At 42.2% G+C, this 22,590-nt stretch overlaps 1 protein-coding gene across 6 annotated transcripts in view; it reads right to left on the bottom strand.

Moving 5' to 3' along the window:
- Window positions 1-955: 955 nt before the first annotated feature.
- Window positions 956-22,590, bottom strand: part of CRAMP1 (cramped chromatin regulator 1) — a 59,535-nt gene continuing 37,900 nt past the window's right edge. For 4 of the 6 annotated variants that reach the window (XM_075436172.1, XM_075436171.1, XM_075436170.1 and 1 more), the window contains exons 12-21: window positions 17,065-17,246; window positions 16,338-16,412; window positions 14,495-14,576; window positions 13,658-13,762; window positions 12,758-12,936; window positions 12,128-12,208; window positions 10,541-10,778; window positions 10,076-10,240; window positions 9,272-9,417; window positions 956-6,775 (exon numbers count right to left, since the gene is read on the bottom strand). In XM_075436172.1, the coding sequence (XP_075292287.1) occupies window positions 6,611-6,775; window positions 9,272-9,417; window positions 10,076-10,240; window positions 10,541-10,778; window positions 12,128-12,208; window positions 12,758-12,936; window positions 13,658-13,762; window positions 14,495-14,576; window positions 16,338-16,412; window positions 17,065-17,246 (1,418 nt within the window). In that variant the 3' untranslated portion in view covers window positions 956-6,610. The remainder of the gene's footprint in view (window positions 6,776-9,271; window positions 9,418-10,075; window positions 10,241-10,540; window positions 10,779-12,127; window positions 12,209-12,757; window positions 12,937-13,657; window positions 13,763-14,494; window positions 14,577-16,337; window positions 16,413-17,064; window positions 17,247-22,590) is intronic. The other 2 variants (XM_075436169.1, XM_075436167.1) reach the window with 1 other exon arrangement.

The raw sequence follows: 22,590 nt of genomic DNA, 5'->3' as shown, positions 1-22,590 counted from the left end.
AACGGCAGAGCCGTTGGCTGAGAGGAGGAGCGGCGGGAGGGCATTTAAAGGGCCAGGTAGGGTAGTAGCAGCCCGATGGGAAGCGGCCGCAGCGGGCTTGGTCGGCTTCTCTCTGAGGGGGCGCGGCCCGGCCACCGCCCCTCCACAGCCCCGAGGGCGGGCTGCGGAGCGTGGCGTGCCTGCCCCCGGACGAGCCCAGCCAGCCCTGCCTCTCGGGCGAAAAAGGCTGGGCTTTGTCCAGCGAGAGGTGGGGCCTGGCCAACGGCTGCAGCAGCCCCGAAGGGGGTCAACTCCGCTCTCGGCGTCAGCCGCGCAGCCGGGGGCCTTGTGCGGGCATTTCACCCAAAAACGGCAATATGAAGCAAAAATCAGAAGGGAGCCCATCATAAGGAATAACCTCAAAGACGACTTTGTAACCCGATGACTTTAGCATCGCCTTCATTGGGAACCTCTGAGGCTTCACCCGGCGGGGTCAGGGAGGAGAGGGCTGCACCTCAGTCTCACGCTGCACAGCAGCTGGGGAGGCAGCAGGCATACACGGTTACCGACCCCAGCGCGTAGTCTGACCATAAACAATCCATCTGCTGTAACTCACCGCTTCCCCTCTCTCGGGAAGTGGTGTCTGTAAACTCCTCACAGCTCTGCAGGCTCCCGCTGAAGCAGCGTTGGGCAACTGCCATGTGAAAGCCATCGCTTTCCTGGAGACTCTGAGGTTGGAGGAGCTGGTACAGCTACGTTCAAGGAGCAAACACTTGCATGCCCTTTTTAACCAAACAGGTTAAACTTTTGATTAACAGTAACATTACAAGTTAACATTTTCAGCTGAAGATTTTATTTAATAGCTGTAAGGCTTTCCATATGCCAAGAAGTAAATTTAGAGGCAGCCATATTGCTGCTTTTGTCTTGAAGGATTAAAAAAACAATGAAACAAAAAACCACACCACAAAAAAAGGACTCTAACTGCAACATCTTGCTTTGTTTCATTTCTTGCTTTGCTAATCATTCTTTACTTCCGACTCATTCTTTCTAGTTTTACATGGTTTAGTTTTGGTCATTATGGGAAAAACTAGATAATCTGTGAGAAAAGTGGTAGGATTCAGTACCGAGTTTGACATAAGGAGTAAAAGAACTGAAGTTCTCTCTTAGCTGTGGGCCTCTGTCACAGCATGGTGGAGTGAGAAGCTGCACAAGAAAGAGCTCTAATTTGGTCATATAGTGCATTTTCCTCAGTACAAAATGGTCGAGATGAATCCTCACTCTTTGGGTGGAAAGGAAGCATCAAAGAGTATTACTAATAAGGTTTCTGTTGAGCTTTTAAAAGTGTTCTTCATTTCCTACTATCTAAGAACACACTTGCATAATTAAACTAAAGCTGCCACTGTATATTGCTGAGACCAAAATCTTAAATGTGTACAAAAAGGAGTTAGTTAAGTTAATGACATAGATCACAGGATAATTCAGCTTGAAAGGAACCTCAGGTCTAGAGTCTAACCTCCTGCTCAAAGCAGAGTGAGCTAGATCAGGCCAGCTTCCTCTGGGCTTTACTCAGTTTTGTCTTGGAAAGCTCTGAAGATAAGCACTGCACAACTGCTCTGGGCAACCTGTTTTTCTGGTAGTGGCTATATAAAACATGATGGATGTACAGGTCGCATTCACGCCAAGTTTCTGCTTATCTGAAGCTGTCAAGGTAAAAAAATAGGGGAAAAAAAAACCCCTGAGATAAACATATCCTTTTCATTTCACCCTTTTGCTTAGTGCTTGGTTCTGGTTGTTTTTATTTCTTCCCCTTGTTACTGGTGTCCATGGACAAAGACAGGACGTTCAGCCCTCTGGTTTGACCCATTTCTGACACTCAAAATTAGTGGACACTACTGAGAATGAAAGCTGTAAAGCAAAAAAAAAAAAACAACCCCCAACGAAAAACTCTTACCATGGTGAAAATCATGAAAATTCTGGGATGACAGATGCCAGTGGAAGGTATGCCACTGATTTCACTGAAAGCAGAATTTCACCTTGGAAGACTTGGCCTTACTGACAACTTTTTAGCCCCCTCCCCCCCAAGGGGCCATTATTATGTAAATAAAGGTTAAATGGAAAAATCTGACAAGGCATGAATGGCAAGTAACACACTGGACATAAGTTAGACCAAGTATTAGTATGTATTTATGCACAAGAATAAAAACAGCTTTACAAGTTGAATTGGAAATTTAAACAGAGGAAGTTTAACAGCTTTTGTATATTATATTAAATAACCAAAACACCTTTTTCCAAAATTGGTAAAGAATAAATAATATAATTTACAATATGGTACAAAAAATAATCAGTAAGGACAGGCATTCTGCTTTATACATACACTATATAGGCATATTTATAATCTATAAAACAAATTCACATCTCAAACAAGCCAAAAACCTTAGATGATATGGCTTAACTATTATTAAAAGAAACAGCATTAAATTTTGCTGCCAGAACCATAAGCTCTAAAGCAGTTATCATGTTTCAATAATTAATGATAACTTATTGCCGTAGTGCTTGCCAAGGTTTCACTTCGTTAACATTTACAAATTGCTGTGAAATTAAGAGATTCAAAGGTTTGAAAAGGTTAAAAAAAGTGCAGTACTTTCCTTATAAATGCATCCGAAGTCTGAGTGTAAAAAACAAAATGCAACTTAATTTTCACTCTGGGATCTGCAGTCAGTAAATGAGATGTCTTTATAGATTAGATTTGATCCAAGCCATTTAATTCAATTTAGAAACATAAAGAGGGGTGTCAAGAAAAGGCTTAACAATGCCACATTAAAAATAATTAGTATTCCTATGCTTAGTAGATTTAGTGATAAAGGATAAAAGGAATTGTGTAGGTAATCAGGATGCAAGATGCAGCACCCAGCAGAAAACCCAGTTAGTGCACACATGCACACACGGGTAGATCTAGTTCTTAATTGTAGTACTGCTTTTTACCCAGACTATGACGACAACAAATACTGAATTTTGTGCTGTTCACCCTGCTGAACTACTCTGAATTTCCTTATTACATATAGTCACTAAAGCAACACAGGGAAAGCCTAGAGCAATTAATACTAGAACTGGAGGTTGTTAGTGTCCATTCATCCTCTCCAACCACCCTACAGTGCTCCGAGAAGCTATTAAGATAAAAAAGACATGTTTACCTCAAAAACAATCCTGTGTGCATTTCAGTATAACCTGCTTGAATGTTTGCTTAGGATAGGCTGACATTGTTACACATACGGATTTTGTTACTGCTGTTGGGGAAGCTGAAATAATTAAAATTGAACAGGTTTTGTGTTTTACATATATATACACACACACACACATAAGCATAGACATATATGTGTGTGTGTGTATATACACAACCCTCCTCCCCCAGTTTTTCACTTAGCAGTCTCAGGCACAAACTGATGATTATTAGTATTGTAAAGCACATCCACCTGAAGTCTACAACTGGTGGAATTACAGGTGTGTTTAAATGACCTTTCTAACAAATTCTGCATCAATTCAAAATTACCACAATGATCTAAGTTATTTTGAAGTTTTTCCCTGATAAGACTTACTTTTCCTGAAACGGCTTTATTATTACATTGCAGTTTGCAAAGTGTTACATTTCTGAAATCAAATTCTCTTTCATAATGACAACTTTTAAGAGGCTGATGCCAAACAGATTTCTAGCCACAAAATTCTGAATGCTGAACTGACCTGTCATTTCCACTTTGTTATTACTTGGTGGTCCAAGTCTACTTGCAAAGGTTCAGGATATTAGCATTTTCTGATCTCATGGCTTCATTAAAAATAGCTACTATGCTGATTTAATTCTGCAATTCTGTTACTCCCCTATGGCAGCTGAATGGGCTGAGAAAGGGCAGCTTGACAGCTACCTGTTTCATATGGCAGAAAGTCTTCACAGATCTTGAAGTGCTCTGCCATACAGGTGCAGTAACCCTGGCTCTTATTCTAGGCAACCCAAGAGTCAAAACCAGTGTCACATCTGCTCCATCACCAGTGCATGGGTAAAGACGAAATATTTGTCAAGCTACCTAAATACACGGCAGACCATCAGGCTCGTCTTTCAATATTCAGAAGTTCAAGAATGAGAGTTCAGATTTTTTTTTTTTTATACAGTACTTGATTAGAATGTATCACATCTCCTGCATGTCCTGTAATCCACAGCCACAGTTAGGAGCCCTCTACTCTTGTCGTGCACGTCCGAAGGGGTTTTGCAGGCACAGCATATAGGATAATCATCATTACTAATATAAGAAGCCAAAACCAAGAGGAAACAATCTGGGAAAGAACAAACGACAACACAGCTCAACTCTTAAGTAAAACTTAGACGTCTTAGAGTGAGTGACTCTTGAGACTAATGAGTATAGTCTACATACCAAGGGTGAATGCTCAGAACGATACAGTCCTCAGCATTCATTCTTCTGACAGACTTGAACTTTTTATATTCTAGGTTTAAATGATTTCCTGTTAATTGCATCAGAATTCTCAAACAAGGTTTTGTAAGAATAATGAATGAGAAATAATGACAGAAGGACTTAACAGCCCACATGATATGCAGTCAGAACAGGAAGTTATCCCATCGGTATGAAATTCTCCATGCTTCTAGTCACGACTGTTTTCTTGCTAGTACTACAGGTTTGCCTCCCTGCTGGGAACATCCAACTGTACTAATGCTGTTTTACACATCTGTATGGTTCCTATGTCAAAGAGGAGAATGTAGCAACCTAATACATGGGGTCTTAGAATGTTATCCAAATATCTTAGCTTTTTGAGTGAAATCAGGAAGGTTGCTCTGGGCCACACAAAAAGGGGCATCAGAAAACTTGTTACGTTTTGTCTTAGTGATAGAAAGCATACGGCAAACTATATAGCAGTTAAAAAAAAATCTACACAAAGCAGGGCAAAGTGACTAGGAAAACAGCAAATCCAATCAGTGCATTGTGAGCAAGGTTACAAGAAGAAACTCCCAGTCAAATGCCTTGTAAAAGTAGCTAAAGGCAGGCAGAACTACATCCACCAAGTATAGTGCAAGTTGGGAAAATGAACCCCTGATAATAGCCTAAGAGATGGAGAAGTTTTGTTTATTTATTATTAATATGAAGTTGAGGTTTATATAGGACTAGCCATCTGTATAAGTTCAGAGCTACTTCAAATAGCCAAGGGACATCCTCCGGAGAAGCAGACAAGTGCTTAAAAAAGGGGCAAAATAATGGTATTCTCTCTCATGACTGGTAGGACAGGAAATAGGAAAAGTCTCCTGAGTTATACAGGTAGAATCAACGGACAACCAGCTCTAGAGGAAGTAACTTTATATTCCTTTGAACCTTCTTGAATCAGGATCTAGGTCTTTCAAATAGTAAAACACTAACATTAAATGCACAGGGATTTAGTAGAGGGAGTACCAGATCCACTACTGCCTGGGAGCGACTATAATGAAAAGTGATGCCTTGGGGTACCACAGAGCACCTGGCATTCACAGAACAAGGAGGAAATAAGGAAGGACTAAGGGATTAAGTTAGGACTTGACATCTTTCCTCCTCATGACTCAAAACAGATCTCAACAACTTTAGCGTTAACATATTATTTGTTTCTATACATTACAATATTTTTTCCTATTTCCTCTCCCAGGTAAATCCTCAGTTTTTGTGAGGAAAGATGGCAATATAAACAGCTTTCCAATAAAGCCAAGACTAATTACGACAAAGCTTTCATAGTGATTCTAGTAGACTCTTTTGCAGTGTTTCCTGACTTAAAACCAACCATTCTTCAGGGAAAGCAAGAAAGCACTCTCCCACTCATGGGATGAGCTGTGCAATGTGATGAAGAACCTGAAAGGTGGAGAATGTGAGTGCAGTCAGGATGATGATGATTGTGACGTGATAGGGTTTAAAATTAGAGGAAACTCCCCAAGGATCCATGCAGTCTGGGAGTAGGGTGAATTAGAGCTCCCCTACAAAACAAGAAAGCAGGTACATGCCCCTGCTGGAATGATCAAACAACAAAACAAAGCCAAAGAAACAGAAATGGTCTATAAAAAGGAAGCATTGTAGAGTTGCAGAGCCTTTGAAGAGAGTGCAAGAAAGTTCAGTTTTACTGATTGATAAGAAGAGTGCCATCTAGGACATGTCAAGATGCAAAATGGTTCCCATACCCACCCCCACCCTTCCTCCTCCACAACTTCAATGTGAATCCCAAATCATGGCATTTTGATTACTACAGAAAAAAAATAATTCCTGTAGAGGAGCTTCTGGCAATACCCTTCCCTGCTTGAGCTTCTTGCTCAGGTCATTCCAAAGCACAAGTCCGGGACTGTCCCATAAACCTGCCACCTTACATCACTGATGCAGGGGATACAACATTTCCTGTAATACTGTTCCATGTTTTGTTGTTCCCGGTATATTGCACATTCCAGGACTTGCAAGTACTTCTTCAGACCTTTGAAGACAATGCTTCTTCTTCATGAAGAAGTGCACAAGACAGGGACAACTGAGCCTCAGTGGCTTCTCTACAACCTGCCCTTGCCATGATCCAGCACTGCAAGCTCCAACTTCAGCTGAACAGTCTACACCAGCCTGCTGGTCTCATACACTCACTGTGAGAGATCCCCAATTTGGGGACCACCACCTCCTCCATCAAACAGAATTTCCCTGCGGGTTGGCTCAGGTATTGATAGTTCCTGGGCAAGGTCATTAAAACGAGATATGTAATCTATGCTGTTCTCATTCATCATGCAAGCCAGCTGGGAATCCACCACCTAGAAGAGACATAAGAGAAAAGAAGAGCTACACGTCAGTGGAAATTTCACAGAATCACATAATTGTTTAGATTGGAAGGGACATCTAGAGATCGTTTTGTCCAACTATCCTGCTCAAGTAGGGTCATCTAGAACAGGTTGTCCTAGACCTTGTCCAGTCAGGCGTTGAATTATCTCCACGAGTGGAGATTCTACAACCTTTCTAAGCAACCTGTTTCAGTGTTTGACTACCCTCACATTACGAAAGTTTTCTTGTGTTCAGGTGGAATTTCATGTGTTTCAATTTGTGCCTGCTGCCTCATGTCCTGAGAAGATTTTGGCTCCCTCATCTTCATTCCCAGCCTCTCCTCACGTGAAAGATACACTTAACCTCATTTTATCCACATTAGAGAATAGCTCTTATCCATGGTTAAATGGAAGCCTCTAAAAAAACAAAAACCCAAAAAAACCCACCGCACCTATAGTCTCAATGGGTCTTATCTGCCTATACTTAATTCAGAATTAACGTGCACCAGTAGATGCACTGTACAAAAACTCTGTAGATATTACCTCTAACACAGTAACTGCAATTCCAAATAAAACTTGATTCTGCAGGACACTTAATAAACAGCCTTTCAAAATTCTCCCATCATTAAAGCCATTTTTAAATCATACTTGCATCCTCTGAAGATGCCCACGCAAACCCATATCTGCCACAACAGCTGCTCTGGTGTGCCTAAAGTGGTGGCTTATCCCATTTTCTTCTGAAGCCAGTTTGTAAGATCAAAGGCTGCAATGTCACTTCAAATCCACACAAATAAATTATCATATATTCCTTTAATTAACACACACCTTGACAGATTCTCACCATGAAGGAAACAGAATCTTCATATTTATGCTAGGAAGTGGAGCTGTAGGTGGAGCCTGAAGCTGACAAGGGCACAGTAAAACAGCATGAGCTTACTGCAGCTTCTGCTTACAAGATCTTTACAGAAACCTCCTTATCCAAATCCAAAGGGCAACGGAGGAATGATATTTTCCTTCCATCAGGGCAAGCCCCTACAAACTTACAATGTACACGATGTTACAGTGAGTCAATGATCGTAAACTGTAAGATAATTAAGACTGGAAGGGACCTGAAGAGGTCTCTAGTTCAACCTGCTGAAAGCAGGGTCACCCTAGGCGGACAGACCAGCTTACTTGGGGTTTTATCAATGTCAGTCTTAAAAAGCTTTGAAGATAAGTCACTGCACAACATCTCTGGGCAACCTGTTGCCCCTGCCTGACTGTCCTCAGGGTGAAAAAGTTTTTGTTTGTATGTAGTCAGAACCTTTCTCAATTCAGCTTTTGCCTGTTCCTCCCACCATGCATTATCACTCTGTGAAGGGTCTGGCTACATCTTCTTGATGACCTCCCCAGAAGTACTGGCAAGCAGTTAGGTCCCTCCTGCCCTAAAGCCTTCTCCAGGTTGAGCAAGCCCAGTAGCATCAGTCTTTCCTCACAGACAGGTGCTTCAGCCCTCTAATCATCTTGGTGGCCCTCTGCTGAACTTGCTCCAGTTTATCTATGTCTCTCCTGTATTGGTTGCTCAAAACCGGTCGCAATATTTTAGACATGGTCTCATAGCTGTTGAGTAGAGTCGGACAATCATCACTTTGTTCAATCTACTAGCTATGCTCCTGTTAAAACAGCCCACGACACTGTTGGTCTTAGCTGCCACAGAACATCCTGGCTCACGTTCAGCTTGCTGTCTATCAAGATGCCCAGGTACTTCTCAGCAGAGCTGTTTTCTAAACAGTCAGTCTCCAGCCTATGTTGCTGTTGGGGTTATTCCTTCCCAGGGGGAGGACTCTACATTTGTCCTTGCTGAATTCCGTAATGTTCCTGCAGCTCACTCCTCTAGTCTGTCCCTCTGAAAGGGAGGTCTGTCCTCAAGCGTATCAAAGCCTTAATAACTGCTGGTCTTCACTCTCCCCCCTCAAAAGATTTCAAAACAGAAGGATAATTCTACCAACAGAAAAAAATAACTCAGCAGCACAGGAGGACTTTCTGCCGTTCCCTCAGGTAACTTAGTGTTAGCCATCTCCTGCTTCTTCCTTCTGGACCTATTTATTTTTTCCATCAGTCCTCCAACTATACTGTATCTGCATCAGTATTAATCTTTCTCTCATCTTTAGGATTTTCAGTTCCTGCTTTACAAAGCAGGACACAAAAAACAGAAAGATTACAACTCTCTCTGTCAAAACAAAGGTATGTCCAAGAAGGTGAACATGACCATCCCAGCAAAAAGAACTTGGGTCGAAGGTGCTCACAACAGCTTCTTGCACCAGCTCTGGTGCAGTATACCCTCAAGTCATTTCACACCTTTCCGTTAAGACTGTAACCCTGTTTTACTAAGCTAAAGTGCAGATGACAAAGCATCTTTGCCTAAGTATCTCAGGAAGGTATGATGGACAATATATAGTAACACTGCACTACAACAGGAAGCAGACAGTGGAATGTAATTTGATGACATACCTCTGCCACATCTGCCAGAGACCGTGACACAAAAGAGTCCCGTGAGTTTCCATCCAGAAGGCTGGGTCCCAGTAAGGAGGTGCCACTGGCAGTCCCAACAGGAGTTGGCAACATTTTTCGTCCCTTCTCGGGGGAGATGAAACTTGCTATAAAGAATAGGCACATCATCAGTAAGTCTCTGCACTGAATGTTTGCAATTGGGAGGGCAGAGAGAAGCACAAGGAAATAGAAAATGGAGGACAGGTATCTATTTCTTCTATCTCTTAAAAATTACGCATTACCAGCATGAACACCACCAGCACACTGCGAAGAGTACAGAGACTCGTTGCACTGGCCCCATTAAATATTAATTTAAAAAACCACCAACCAAACACCAGACAAACCCAGTGATCTCATGTCTTTGAGATTATGCTCACCAAGCACAGAACAAAGCCTGTTTTTCTAACAGCAAAGCCAAGGGTATCTTCTCATTTTGGCAAAATAGCCAAAAGGTCTCAACCTAACTGATGAGTCAGGCTCCACACAGACTACAATGAAGTGCCAAGGAATTACTTGTCCTAACGTAAGGGCCCCAATCTAGCAACAGGATCTTTTCGGGAACAGACTTGTAAAGAGAAAGAAAACGTAATCAAGGCAATGCTGTTGAAATGAAAGCAAGAAGGGAAGAACTCTACAAACTTCCTACTGGGTTTACAATTTTCCAAAGGATTCAATTCTAATAAACAGTGCTTTTTGCACACCCCCCCTTTTTTTTGTAAGAAAAAGAGCTTTTTTTGTTGCAGTTCTCTGCATACTGACACTTACAAAATAAGCTGCCGAGAGACGAGTCTGTGGAGTCATTGGGGTACCACTGAGGATCATGACTGGGAGAGGCAATCCAGTTCTGTTGAGGACTACTGGATGGGGACGGAAGACTTTTGGAGCTGTCACTGCCATTCAGCTTTGCAGGAGAAAGAGAAACACCTTCACCTGTAAGCCAAGGTCAGGAATCACTGATTCAGTCAATGCAGTAAAGTTATAGAACACTCCACCAATACATATTTAGAAAGGGAAAACAAAACAACATACCCAACAAAAAAACGCACCTATAGAAATTAAAGGGTAGGCATATCATTTTATTTCCAAAAGATATTAAAAAAACCCCAACAACCCAAGAACTGCTTCCTGGAAAAGTTTCTGCCGACATGCAAGATGACAGTGTTTGTTTTTTTTGGTTTTTTTTTTTTTTTTTTACATTAACAGGGAGACTTTAGCTAAGATCAGACTTACTGTATTGACCAGAGCTGATAGCTATTTCAATGATAGAATCACTGATTTGAGTGGCAGGTTCTCCTTGAGAAAGCACATCTTCAGGTGGTCCAGGCAGAGAAATATCCAAGAGAGCAGAAACATTGGGAGGAGAGAGCCGGGTACTGGAAGTCTCTGATGACGGAAGTGGAGGGGTGGAAAGACCATTTTGGACAGGAGTCTTGGATAGTTCTGACAGCGAAAGGACTGATGTGCCCTGCTACAAGAGAGTTAATTGTTTATCAAGGACTTGGAAATCTGTCTGAAAAGCAACAGCTTAGCTCCTAAAGCATCAGATTAAAATCAGACTTTAAGGGAGGAAAAGGAAAAAAAACACCAAAACCAAGAGGACTAATAATCCAGCAGATAATATTCCTAAAATTTTAGGAAGGTATTATTTATATAATAAATTTGTATTGTTTTCATGAAAAATATCTGTAAGCATAAACAAATATGCTTCAGCCCATATTCTGCCAAATCATCTGAAAAAATATGGGTCTGTAACATTCCAAATAATATTTAATACAACCTACATAACACAAACAAGCATAGTAATAAAATCAACATGACTTTGATGAACCTACAAACTAGTTCTTATGAATCAAGTATTAATTTGCCTTTGGATATGCAAAAAAACCTGTAACTGCTTGAAGAGTATATAAATATTTTAAACTGCTAACTTGCTCCTCTTTACAGCCAGACTTCCCAAAACTCAATTTATTTTTTTAAGGAGTCTTGTTAGTAGTACCTCATCATGTAACTGTTCGTGACTTTTTTTCTGATGTAGTATATATGAAGTTGTCCTGAGAACCAGAAGCTCAGACCTCAATACCACAAATAAATGTCTAGTAGGTTCATGTCCCAACATTTGTGCTACAAAAAAATCTCTTCATCTCCTTTACACTCTCCAATCAAATCAATCTGACCTTTTTTGCATGTACCTGTCACAGGAAGGGTGGAAAGTGCTTCCATGGAAAAAAGAAAAGCCTGTATTCTGAGGCTGAAGTATCTAACACAAGGTCCTGAATCTCACTGAAGAAGGAAGCTGGGGATAGGATGACACCACTCTTGCAACTCGGGTGCTGCCACAGCTACTTTTTAAGTGTCTACATCTTACTGGATCCAGCATAAAGAAAAGTGATTCTTTGAAGAAGAGGATGCTGGCATTACAATCATGCTTTTAGTCTTAATATTCCTCCTTCAGCTACATACAAGCAAGCAGGACTGCCAATTGCTAAAATCTTTTGTTGTGATGTCTAAAATACACATGTACGATATAGCGGAGCAATTGTTAACTGTTCCACTGTATAAAGAAATATGTAAAACCTGTTTGTCCTTCAGAGGTCAAGACAGCTTTGCTTTGCTCTTTCAGAGAACAGCACCCACATAAATTGAAGCCGTTTTCCTAAATTTCTTTAAATTTCTTCCGATGCTATAGATTTGAATTCCCACAAAACAGTACGAATGGTGTACAATTATCTGGGAACAAGTGGTTTTAACTAGTAATACCAGTGGTGTTTTCAGAACATTACTCATTTCATACAGCTGTTCTTTCAACACATACTCTACCTGGAAACCATCAGGAACTGCCTCTTGCTCATGCTGTGTTGGTAGGCTGAGGAACGGAACCCGACACCCAGGGCCTGAGCCCTAGAAGCACAACAGAAATCATATGAGCGTTGAATGTTTACACAAGATACTGCAAATGTACTCGGAGAGGTAAGAGACAACTGGCTATCACCATTTATGCATGCTCTTTTTATACATCATGCCTTTCAAAACCATCCTTCAACTCCCTGAGAAAACAACATGGACTAACATGTTATCTGGGTCTCAAGGAAAGAAACGGTAAGGAGAAATCATAGTTTCCATTCCAAATACATCCATAAAAGTCCATGTTTTGCCCTGAATTCCTTCCTGAATTAGTCAATTGAAATGCTACTGTTTCTTTTCAAGCCCAGATTTCTGGAGGGCAACTTCAACAGTCTCACAGCTGAAAGCTACTCTATAGGATGGAAGTGTGTTCGATGAGATGATGATTTGATCCCTCAACCCCAAAATACACACTATGCAACATAGATTTGGTTTGCTGTGATAAAAGTGTCTAACAGCAAGCTCCAGGAGAAAGCCCACTGAAGAGTTGTTATTAGTAGAGCTCTTTTACACAACACAAAAGCAAGACACTCAAGAAACTCTGACCTCTACAGCGGTGATGGAGCCTCCATTCTGATGTGCTACTGTTGACTCCTGCCCTGTTACCACCGTGGTCATTCCATCTGGTGACAATGGAGACACACCTGACAAACCATCTGCATCCAGGACAGGCACAGGGCTACCAGGGATAATACCAGCACTTTTAGCTGCCAAGTCGATAGCACCTTTTGTGAAACAAAAAAGCAAAAAACACATTACAAGCCTTTTCTTCAGGCAATTACTTTGTTGTGACTCATCTAAACGATGATTTTTTAGAAATTGCCCAGAGTCAAAACTTAACACATGCAAAAAGTGAAAATGGTAATTATCTGATCAGCTATATCCGTTGTTCCTCTTCACAAAGTATAACATTTCTTTCACCTAAAAGGTTTAATTTTTTTGCCCTGTACCAACATGTTATTAGGTGTATCAAAACAGTTTAGAGAAACATTCTAATTATGGGACCCATTCTTTTGTTGCAAGACAGTATTTGCTTGGGGTACACCAGCATGTTTTTCTCTTGTAGAATTCATAAACCCACATTAGTATATAAACTGTTCATAAAGTTTCTTTCAAACGTGTCACAACCTCTATGTCACAACCTCTTTTCGAAGTGGTCTTACAACGAAACACCACAACAGTGCTCAACTTTGGTTACAAATTCTAACCCCTTGCTTTGCCTGCACATCAGACACAGCAAAGGAACCTAGCTCAGACTATCCCACCAATGATTGCTCCCTTTCTGCAGCCACACAAAGCCAAAGAAAGTAAGATATCATTAACACAGTTATTTTTTTTAACTTCCAAAGGCACTAATGATTTTACCTAGGAAATAGAAACCAACAACGTAACATCACACAGATCGCAAGAGACCATGACTCTTGTTCTGTTTAAGAAATTACTTACTAGACAGATGGTTGGTAGCCTGTGTTGGAAGAACTTTGGGCACAATTGGACGAGAAACAGCAGCTTTAGTCAGTGAGGACTGAATTGGCCGAAATGAACCTCTCCCTAGGGTGAAGGATTAAATACCTCTCAAGCAAATGAAGTCTAACATCTTTAAAGCAAAGCACAACACGGTTCAATGGAAGCAAACAAATTCCAAGCAGTAGCGGATTCCAGGAATGCAAGTACCAGAGACAATGAAACAGACTTGAAATACTAATGCAAGCTAACCAGCACCTTATCACAAAAACGCAGTAGCAAGTGTTGCAGTGTTACTGAAGCTGCTCTCATTATTTTTAATGAAGATAACCTTTAAGGTCTCATTGTTGATTTTGAGAATTAAGCCAAGATGGGGGGTCACCTGTACTACCATTGTACTCAAGAGAGTATCAGCAAAAGACAAATGGGCAGTATATTGATTACACTGTATGAAATTTAAACAGTATCCCAGGTACTAGGAAGTCCATTACAAAACCTAGACAAGTGATTATACCCTACAGAAAAAAAATCTTATCTAAGAAATTTTGTCTCCTTGTAGAGAACTCCTTACTTTTCCCTGCTTTCAACACTGGGAAATGGAAGAAGAAAAATTTCTATCATAATCATAACTTGCTTAACAATGATCCAGGAGAACAATCCCATCATCCTGTAGGAAGTGACTGAAGCAACTGGTAAATGACTCTGGTTTTGAAAGGATATTTCCCTCTTTTTAGAAATTATTGCTTTATGCAGTTTTAAAGGACACTTTCCAGTTTATCTCAAGGCAGCATAAAAGTGATAGCAGATACACAGACTCACCTGTAATGGATGAGTTGGATAAGATAGAAAAGGAACAGACATGCTGGGACGTGTTTCCAGATGGCCTGGGGAGCAGTGTTCTCTATGTGAGAGAAACAACAATAAACCAGAACATATTTAAACACAGAACAGAAGGTAAAGCTCATCTTCTAAGGCACAGAAGTTTATGACACCTTCCAGAACAAGCAGAGTATTTACACAGCATGACTATCATGCAACAGGTACAGCAATAAGGTCTGTGTAATACTCAGAAAGAAGCTACAGATAGGAATCATGCATTTTCTCTGTAAACTACGGTAAGAGAAAATTTCCACAATTCCCCGAGAAATGCTAATTGGAACTATATTCCTTTCTGATTCTTCCTGTAGTAATTTTCAATCTCCCACAGGATTACAGCAGTGATCTTAAGGATGGGATCTAGTCTGTGTGCAAACTGGTCTTCCATTACAATGAAGCAAGTGTGAATTAACGAGGCAGCTGTATGTACTTGGGAGCTCTTCAAACAAATGTAATTGCATAGACCAGAAAACCTCAGTACCAAAAAATAGTACGTATGTAATTTCTTGGTCTCCTACTCTTACATTCCTTCAGCTCTGGGGTGCCAACATAAGAAGGACATAGTCTTGTTGGAGCAAGTCCAGAGGAGGGCCACAAAGATGATCAGAGAGATGGAGCACTTCTCCTGTGAAGACAGGCTGAGAGAGTTGTGGCTGGTCAGCCTGGAGAAGAGAAGGCTCTGGGGAGACCTGATTGCAGACTTTCAGTACCTGAAGGGGGCCAACAGGAAGGATGGGGAGGGCCTTTTTACAAGGGCATATAGTGATAGGACAAGGGGTAATGGCTTCAAGATGAAAGAGGGTTGATTTGTATTAGACATAAGGAAGAAATTCTTCACTGTGAGGGTGGTGAGGCACTGGCACAGGTTGCCCAGAGAAGCTGTGGATGCTCCCTCCCTGGCAGTGTTCAAGGCCAGGTTGGATGGGGCTTTGAGCAACCTGGTGTAGGGGAAGGTGTCCTGCCCACTGCAGGGGGTTGGACTGGATAATCGATATCTAACCCAAACCATCCAGTGATTCTGTACAGAGCAGAAGAGACAAAAGGATATATTGACAATTGGTAACTTTGTTTTCACAAACAAGTTTCCATCGTTTTGGTTTTAGATTTCTTCTATGTTCTCCACCTGCCACAAGTCCCTAGGACAAGCCTGTGGCATGTTTCACAGTGGCATGTGCCTTTTTGCTAGATTATCAGAGTACTCTAAGGGAGGTTAACGTCTGCCTACCACCAAAGTTCCATGACAATAGGCTACCTCTTTCATACATCTCTTTGCAAGTCCCTTTTTTTTTTTCCCCCAGAAATCACTGTTCTTTCAAATAGTATTATGTTTTATTTCACTACAGAAGTTTATACCCATCCCAGTTTAACAGCCATTAGTAAGTAGGAAGGAGGAAAAAATATCTTAACGGAGATCTTGCTGCAATAGCACTGAGAGCTCTAACAATGACAGATCATGATGCCACATGAACACACTGCTTGTGCATCAGGACCAGCAGGTCAAAACAGCAGAACCTGTTTTCAGATGAGGGACTTTTTTATTTTTTTCCAAACTACCTCATGCAGTGGACTACTACTACTGTTGACACTCCTCATACAGAGAATATAATATGGCTGGTTACACATCATAGACTAAAATGCTTGTTCCTTCATATGTTCAACTTCACTTTCCCAGCAGATGTATGAGGGAAGTTCAGGTTTTTATTTGTTAGGTGTAAATCATTACAGCCTTGCTGATATCTATTAAGGAAGCAAAACAGGCATTTCGCACTTTGCCAACTGTTCTCACCTGTACTACTAACGGCTTCCGCAAGTGCCTGTTCCGTAACTTCCTTGGCTTTGGCAAGAAGAAGTCCGACTGCATCTGGACAAGAAGAGTAAATGCATTAGAAAGTATTTTAAGCATGCAAACACAATATAAATTATACCCCCAAACTCCACTTTTCAATGAAGTTGTAACTATTAAAATACTGTGTTTGCTTCAGACAGTAGAATTTTCTTTCTGCTAGAGCAGGAAAATTTTCCACCAGTAACGTGTTTTTTTCCTTCCCGTTTTATAGAGATAAAGCTTTCTCCCCAAACTAGCAATTTCACTACTTAATTACTGCAGTTTTCTATGAAGTTGTTACTGAGACTATATATATAAAATGAGTACTTGAATTAAATACAGCAATGAGTCTGTATTACAACTAGCTGCACAATAACAAGGATATCAGTTTTGCTAAACCTGGCAAATACATTTGCTGGGGCAACTTAATTAGAGAGTGAACCAGTTTCTCCAGCTGTGTGACAGCATTCACATTTGGGTCTGAAGAGGTGATCTTACTTCAAAGCATAGTTTCATAGTCAAAATCTGACTAATCTCAGGTAATATAAAGTTATTCTCGAGCATCACTAGAAGCACTGCTTCATAGGGAAGCCCATACTCTCTGATGAACAAAAAATCCTCTGAAACACCTACCGGAAGCTGGCTCAGGCACAATATGCTACTTTTTTCATTCAGTCACCTCACTTACACTGATTGTGTCTAGGTGCTGCCGGAAGGTCAGTTCTGCTTCTTTGCTCGGCAAGAACAGTTTTCCATGGCGGCTGTTGGGTGGTAGAGTTGTAGGAACTGCAAAGAGTCCACCATCAGCATCAGTGCTTCCAGAACTTGAAGGACCAGCCACCAAGAGAGGTCTAGGGAGGTTTCTCAAACCTAGATGATTTCAACAGAAATTTAAACGAAGTGAAAACAAAACAGAAGTAACTACATAGTAGTTGAAGAATCTGTATACAGAGAGCTGGGACTTCTGTATTCTCGCTCTGCCACCATCTGTGACCTCGAATCGTGAAAATCTTGATACTTCAGTTTTCCCACCTGCAAACTGACAGCATTTACCTGCTTCACAAGGACACTGCAAACATTCACTTGCTTTGAAATCCTTGGAGGAAGTGGGTTAAATGCAATTTTACAGTACTAAAGAAACTAGAATTAAGCACCCAGTTTTAAGCCCCACACAGACTGTGTCAACCAGTTTATTTACTCAGCTTGTAGAAATACTTGAGGGCCCATCCCATTGAACAAACTATATACCCACCATTCCTTTTGTAGGGGAAGATAATACAAACACAGACACATTCTACAAATGTTTATGTTTTATTTACACTCTCCCCCCCCGCCCCCGGTATTTCAAAGTGCAACCCCAATAAAGTGATTCTGGTGACAGAGAAATGAAAGACCAGGGATCAATTTACCAAAATACCTTCCAAAAGATGGATTGTCTTAAAAATATATTTGGCACATTGAAATAATGGCATCTGGTCTGAATGAAACTTCTCCATTTACATTTAACTTCAAAATATATTATAGGATTTCACAGTGCTGTGCCCACTCTGCAGGCATCCAGCTAGGATGAAAATGAGTAATGTCAGTATGTCATTCTGAGATAACCAAGAAGTGCACCTGCCTCTCTCCCACAGAAGTGCTTGTTGCGCGTGTAACACCGGGTTTCTTTACAGTAACAGCTATTTTCACACGCATACAGCACCCATACCTGTCATGGTACTCCAGCCTCTACTGCTGGGCTAGAGATCTCAGCCGGGAGGCAGCAGACACCTGACTCCACCAGAGGGGGAAGAACCAAAGATCCTGTCATGCCTGCTGCCTCCCTGGGCAGGAAGACAGCACAGCGCAAGCTTGGGCCACCCTAATGCAGAGATGGGTATACCCAACTGTGTTCAAGAAGTGTTTTGAAGAACATCAAACTACACACCTAACAAATAAACCTGCAGAAAAAGATGAAATTGCCACCTCCATCCTGCTGCTCCAGATTCTGCTGTTCTTCCAAAAGGTTAGTTAGAATTAAAGTGTGCCAATGTATCTAAAAATCAATTAAATGCAGAACATATACATTTGTGCCTCCTGCCTGACAAGGAGTTATACAGAATTGTTAAAGATAATACACATGATTATTATCTTTTAAAACAAATCACAGAATCACAGAATCACAGAATAGTAGGGGTTGGAAGGGACCTCTGTGGGTCATCTAGTCCAACCCTCCTGCCGAAGCAGGGTGACCTACAGCAAGCTGCACAGGACCTTGTCCAGGCGGGTCTTGAATATCTCCAGAGAAGGAGACTCCACAACCTCCCTGGGCAGCCTGTGCCAGTGCTCCGTCACCCTCAGAGGGAAGAAGTTCTTCCTCATGTTCAGACGGAATTTCCTGTGCCTCAGTTTGTGCCCATTGCCCCTTGTCCTGTCACTGGGCACCACTGAAAAGAGCTTGGCCCCATCCTCCTGACACCCACCCTTCAGATATTTGTAAGCATTTGTAAGGTCCCCTTGCAGCCTTCTCTTCTTCAGGCTGAACAAGCCCAGTTCCCTCAACCTCTCCTCACAGGAGAGATGTTCCAGTCCCCTCATCATCCTCGTAGCCCTCCGCTGGACCCTCTCCAGTAGCTCCTCATCTTTCTTGAACTGGGGAGCCCAGAACTGGACACAGTACTCTAGATGAGGCCTCACCAGGGCAGTGTAGAGGGGAAGGAGAACCTCCCTCGACCTGCTGGCCACACTCTTCTTGATGCACCCCAGGATCCCATTGGCTTTCTTGGCAGCCAGGGCACACTGCTGGTTCATGGTTAACCTGTCATCCACCAGGACGCCCAGGTCCCCCTCCGCAGAGCTGCTCTCCAGCAGGTCCACCCCAAGCTTGTACTGATGCATGGGGTTGTTCCTCCCCAGGTGCAAGACCCTGCATTTGGCTTTGTTGAACCTCATCAGGTTCCTCTCTGCCCAGCTTTCCAGCCTATCCAGGTCACGCTGAATGGCAGCACAGCCTTCTGGTGTATCTACCACACCTCCCAGTTTGGTGTCATCAGCAAACTTGCTGAGGGTACATTCTAACTCTTCATCCAGGTCATTGATGAAGAAGTTGAACAAGGCTGGGCCCAGTACTGACCCCTGGGGGACACCACTTGTTACCAGCCTCCAACTAGACTCAGCGCCGCTGATGACAACCCTCTGAGTTCTGCCATTCAGCCAGTTCTCTATCCACTTCACCGACCACTCATCCAGCCCACACTTCCTCAGCTTCCCTAGGAGGATATCATGGGAGACTGTGTCGAAAACCTTGCTGAAGTCAAGGTAGACAACATCACCTGCTCTCCCTTCGTCTACCCAGCCAGTCATGTCATTGTAGAAAGCTATCAGATTGGTCAGGCATGATTTCCCCTTGGTGAATCCATGCTGACTACTCCTGATAACCTTCTTTTCTGATAACCTTCTTTTCTTCCACTTACAAATCAATAAAGGGATGCAACTATAATTAAGTAATGATATTTTATGCACTACAGGTGATGTTACATCACAGCTGTTGCTTCATGTTTTCTAAATCTCTTTGCACGATTCTTTTTATCCTCTTTTTTCTCTCTCCAGCTGGCTGTGTAGCTTTTGTGGAGCTGTCAGTTTGCCAACGCTTTCAGTTCTTTTGGAGTGGACACATGCTATTTTCTAATCTTTATTTTCTACTGAGAAGACCAAATCAATTTAGCTTAAATAAAAAAAAAACCCAAAGACAAAAACAGTTAGCACCTAGATGGACTCAGGACAAAAGCCTATGTGGGAACATGCCTAGAAGGCTCATCACCAAAAGTAACCTAGCAGTTTGCTTTCTCACAAGCAAATTACTGCAGTTATTTTATAGTACTGTATGCGAGGATGCAAAGAAGCGTGGTAACTATAGTACGTTAAAGGTTACAATCCAGACCACAAACAATCCTACTTTAGATCAAGAACACCCGTATCAGGGCTGATAAAAGGGTTTTGGTTTACCTACCAAAACAACACAACTTACGGTGAAGATATCAGACTTGCGTGGGTATCCATTTGACATGCTGGAATGCGGTTACCTGAGGCCTAAGCTGAGTACATTACTGCAGGCAGAACTGCTGAGAAGCTAAACTAATTAACTAGGTAGAATGTTGTACTGAACACACTTATACTGCTCCTCTGTTCAAAGCCGAACAGCTCAGCTGAAGCCAACTTGGCTATCTAGGATCAGCGATGTAACACCCATCTACAAGAAGGGCCGGAAGGAGGATCCTGGGAACTAGAGGCCTGTCAGCCTGACTTCAGTGCTGGGCAAAATTATGGAGCGGTTCATCTCGAGTGCACTCACTGGGCATGTGCAGGACAACCAGGGGAACAGGCCCAGCTGGCATGGGTTCATGAAAGGCAGGTCTTGTTTGACCAACCTGATCTCCTTCTATGACAAGGTGACCCCCCAGTGGATGAGGAAAAGGCTATGGATGTCATCTACCTGGACTTTAGTAAAGCCTTTGACACTGTTCCCGACAGTATTCTTCCTGGAGAAATTGGCTGCCCATGGTTTGGATGAGTGTACACTTCGCTGGATAAAGAACTGCTTAAGTGGCCAAGTGCAGAGAGTGCTGGTGAATGGAGTTAAATCCAGTTGGTGGCCAGCCACAAGTGGTGTTCCCCAGGGCTCAGTTTTGGGTCTGGTCTTTTTAACATCTTTAGCAATGATCTGGATGAGGGGATTGAGTGCTCCCTCAGTACGTCTGTAGATAACACCAAGCTGGGTGGGAGTGTTGATCTGCTTGAGAGTAGGAAGGCTCTGCAGAGGGATCTGGACAGACTGGATCAACAGACGAAGGTCAACTGTATGAGGCTGAACAAGGCCAAGCACTAGGTCCTGCACTTGGGTCACAACAACCCCATGCAATGCTGCAGACTTGGGGAGGAGTGGCTGGAAAGCTGCCCAGTGGAAAAGGACCTGGGGATGCTGGTCGACAGCCGGCTGAACGTGAGCCAGCGGTGTGCCCAGGTGGCCAAGAAGGCCAATGGTATCCTGGCTTGTATCAGGAATAGTGTGGCCAGCAGGAGTAGGGAGGTGATCGTGCCCCTGTACTCGGCACTAGTGGGGCCGCACCTCGAGTACTGTGTTGAATTTTAGGACCCTCACTACAAGAAGGACATTGCATTGCTGAAGTGTGTACAGAGAAGGGCAACGAGGCTGGTGAAGTGTCCAGAGTACAAGTCTTATGAGAAGCGACTGAGGGAACTGGGGCTGTTTAGTCTGGGGAAAAGGAGGCTGAGGGGAGACCTTACCACTCTCTACAACTACTTGAAAGGAAGTAGTAGCGAGGCAGGTGTTGGTCTCTTCTCCCAAGTAACTAGCGAATAGGATGAGAGGCAATGGCCTCAAGCTGCGCCAGGGGAGGTTCAGATTGGACATAAGGAAAAATTTCTTTACTGAAAGAGGGGTCAGGCATTGGAACAGGCTGCCCAGGGAGGTGGTGGAGTCACCCTGGAGGTGTTTAAAAAACATGTAGATGTGGCACTTCAGGTATGGTTTAGCAGGCATGGTGGTGCTGGGTTGACAGTTGGACTTGATGATCTTAGAGGTCTTTTCCAACCTATGATTCTATCTTTGGTACTGTACAAAAGCAGGAAGGAAGACATAGTCTGTATTTTTCACTTGCTGACTTTACATTAAAGACTACGTAGTTTAACAGATTATAATGAAGCATAGTGCTACACAACCCTACCTGTAGTTCACTGACATGAATCGAAAACTAACATGGCCAATTATATTTGTTTTTGAATCAACTAAGCTCTAAGCAAAGAGAACAGGTGTCTCTTTCTAGGGGATCAGATATAAGTATTGTTACCTTCTTGCTGTTTCTGTCTGGTATCGTCAGTGCATGATCCTTACTCTTACTTAATGTGCTGCAGAAATGCTTTCCAAGGCATTAGGAAAGCATAAAGTACAGTACCATAAAAATGAATGTCACAAACTAAGGAAGTTTGATTCTACTTGCGAGTCTGATTTAAAAAGATACGTCCTTCAAGCCTCTCACCAAAATGTAACAATTTATCTGTTTGTTCTACTAAATTATTGGTTTTTTACTAGCTGTTTAAGTAAGTACATCCTTGTCTGCAAGTAAGCACAATGAAGCTTTAGACAAAGATGAAATTGCTATAATGCCATTTTAAAATGAAAAACACACAGAGCACCAAGTATGATTTACAGCATCAG

Source organism: Opisthocomus hoazin, chromosome 15 (genome assembly GCF_030867145.1).
Source record: "Opisthocomus hoazin isolate bOpiHoa1 chromosome 15, bOpiHoa1.hap1, whole genome shotgun sequence".
Classification (NCBI taxonomy): domain Eukaryota; kingdom Metazoa; phylum Chordata; class Aves; order Opisthocomiformes; family Opisthocomidae; genus Opisthocomus; species Opisthocomus hoazin.
The sequence above is the reverse complement of the archived record's forward strand: the minus strand, read 5'-3'. Positions and strand labels throughout refer to the sequence as shown.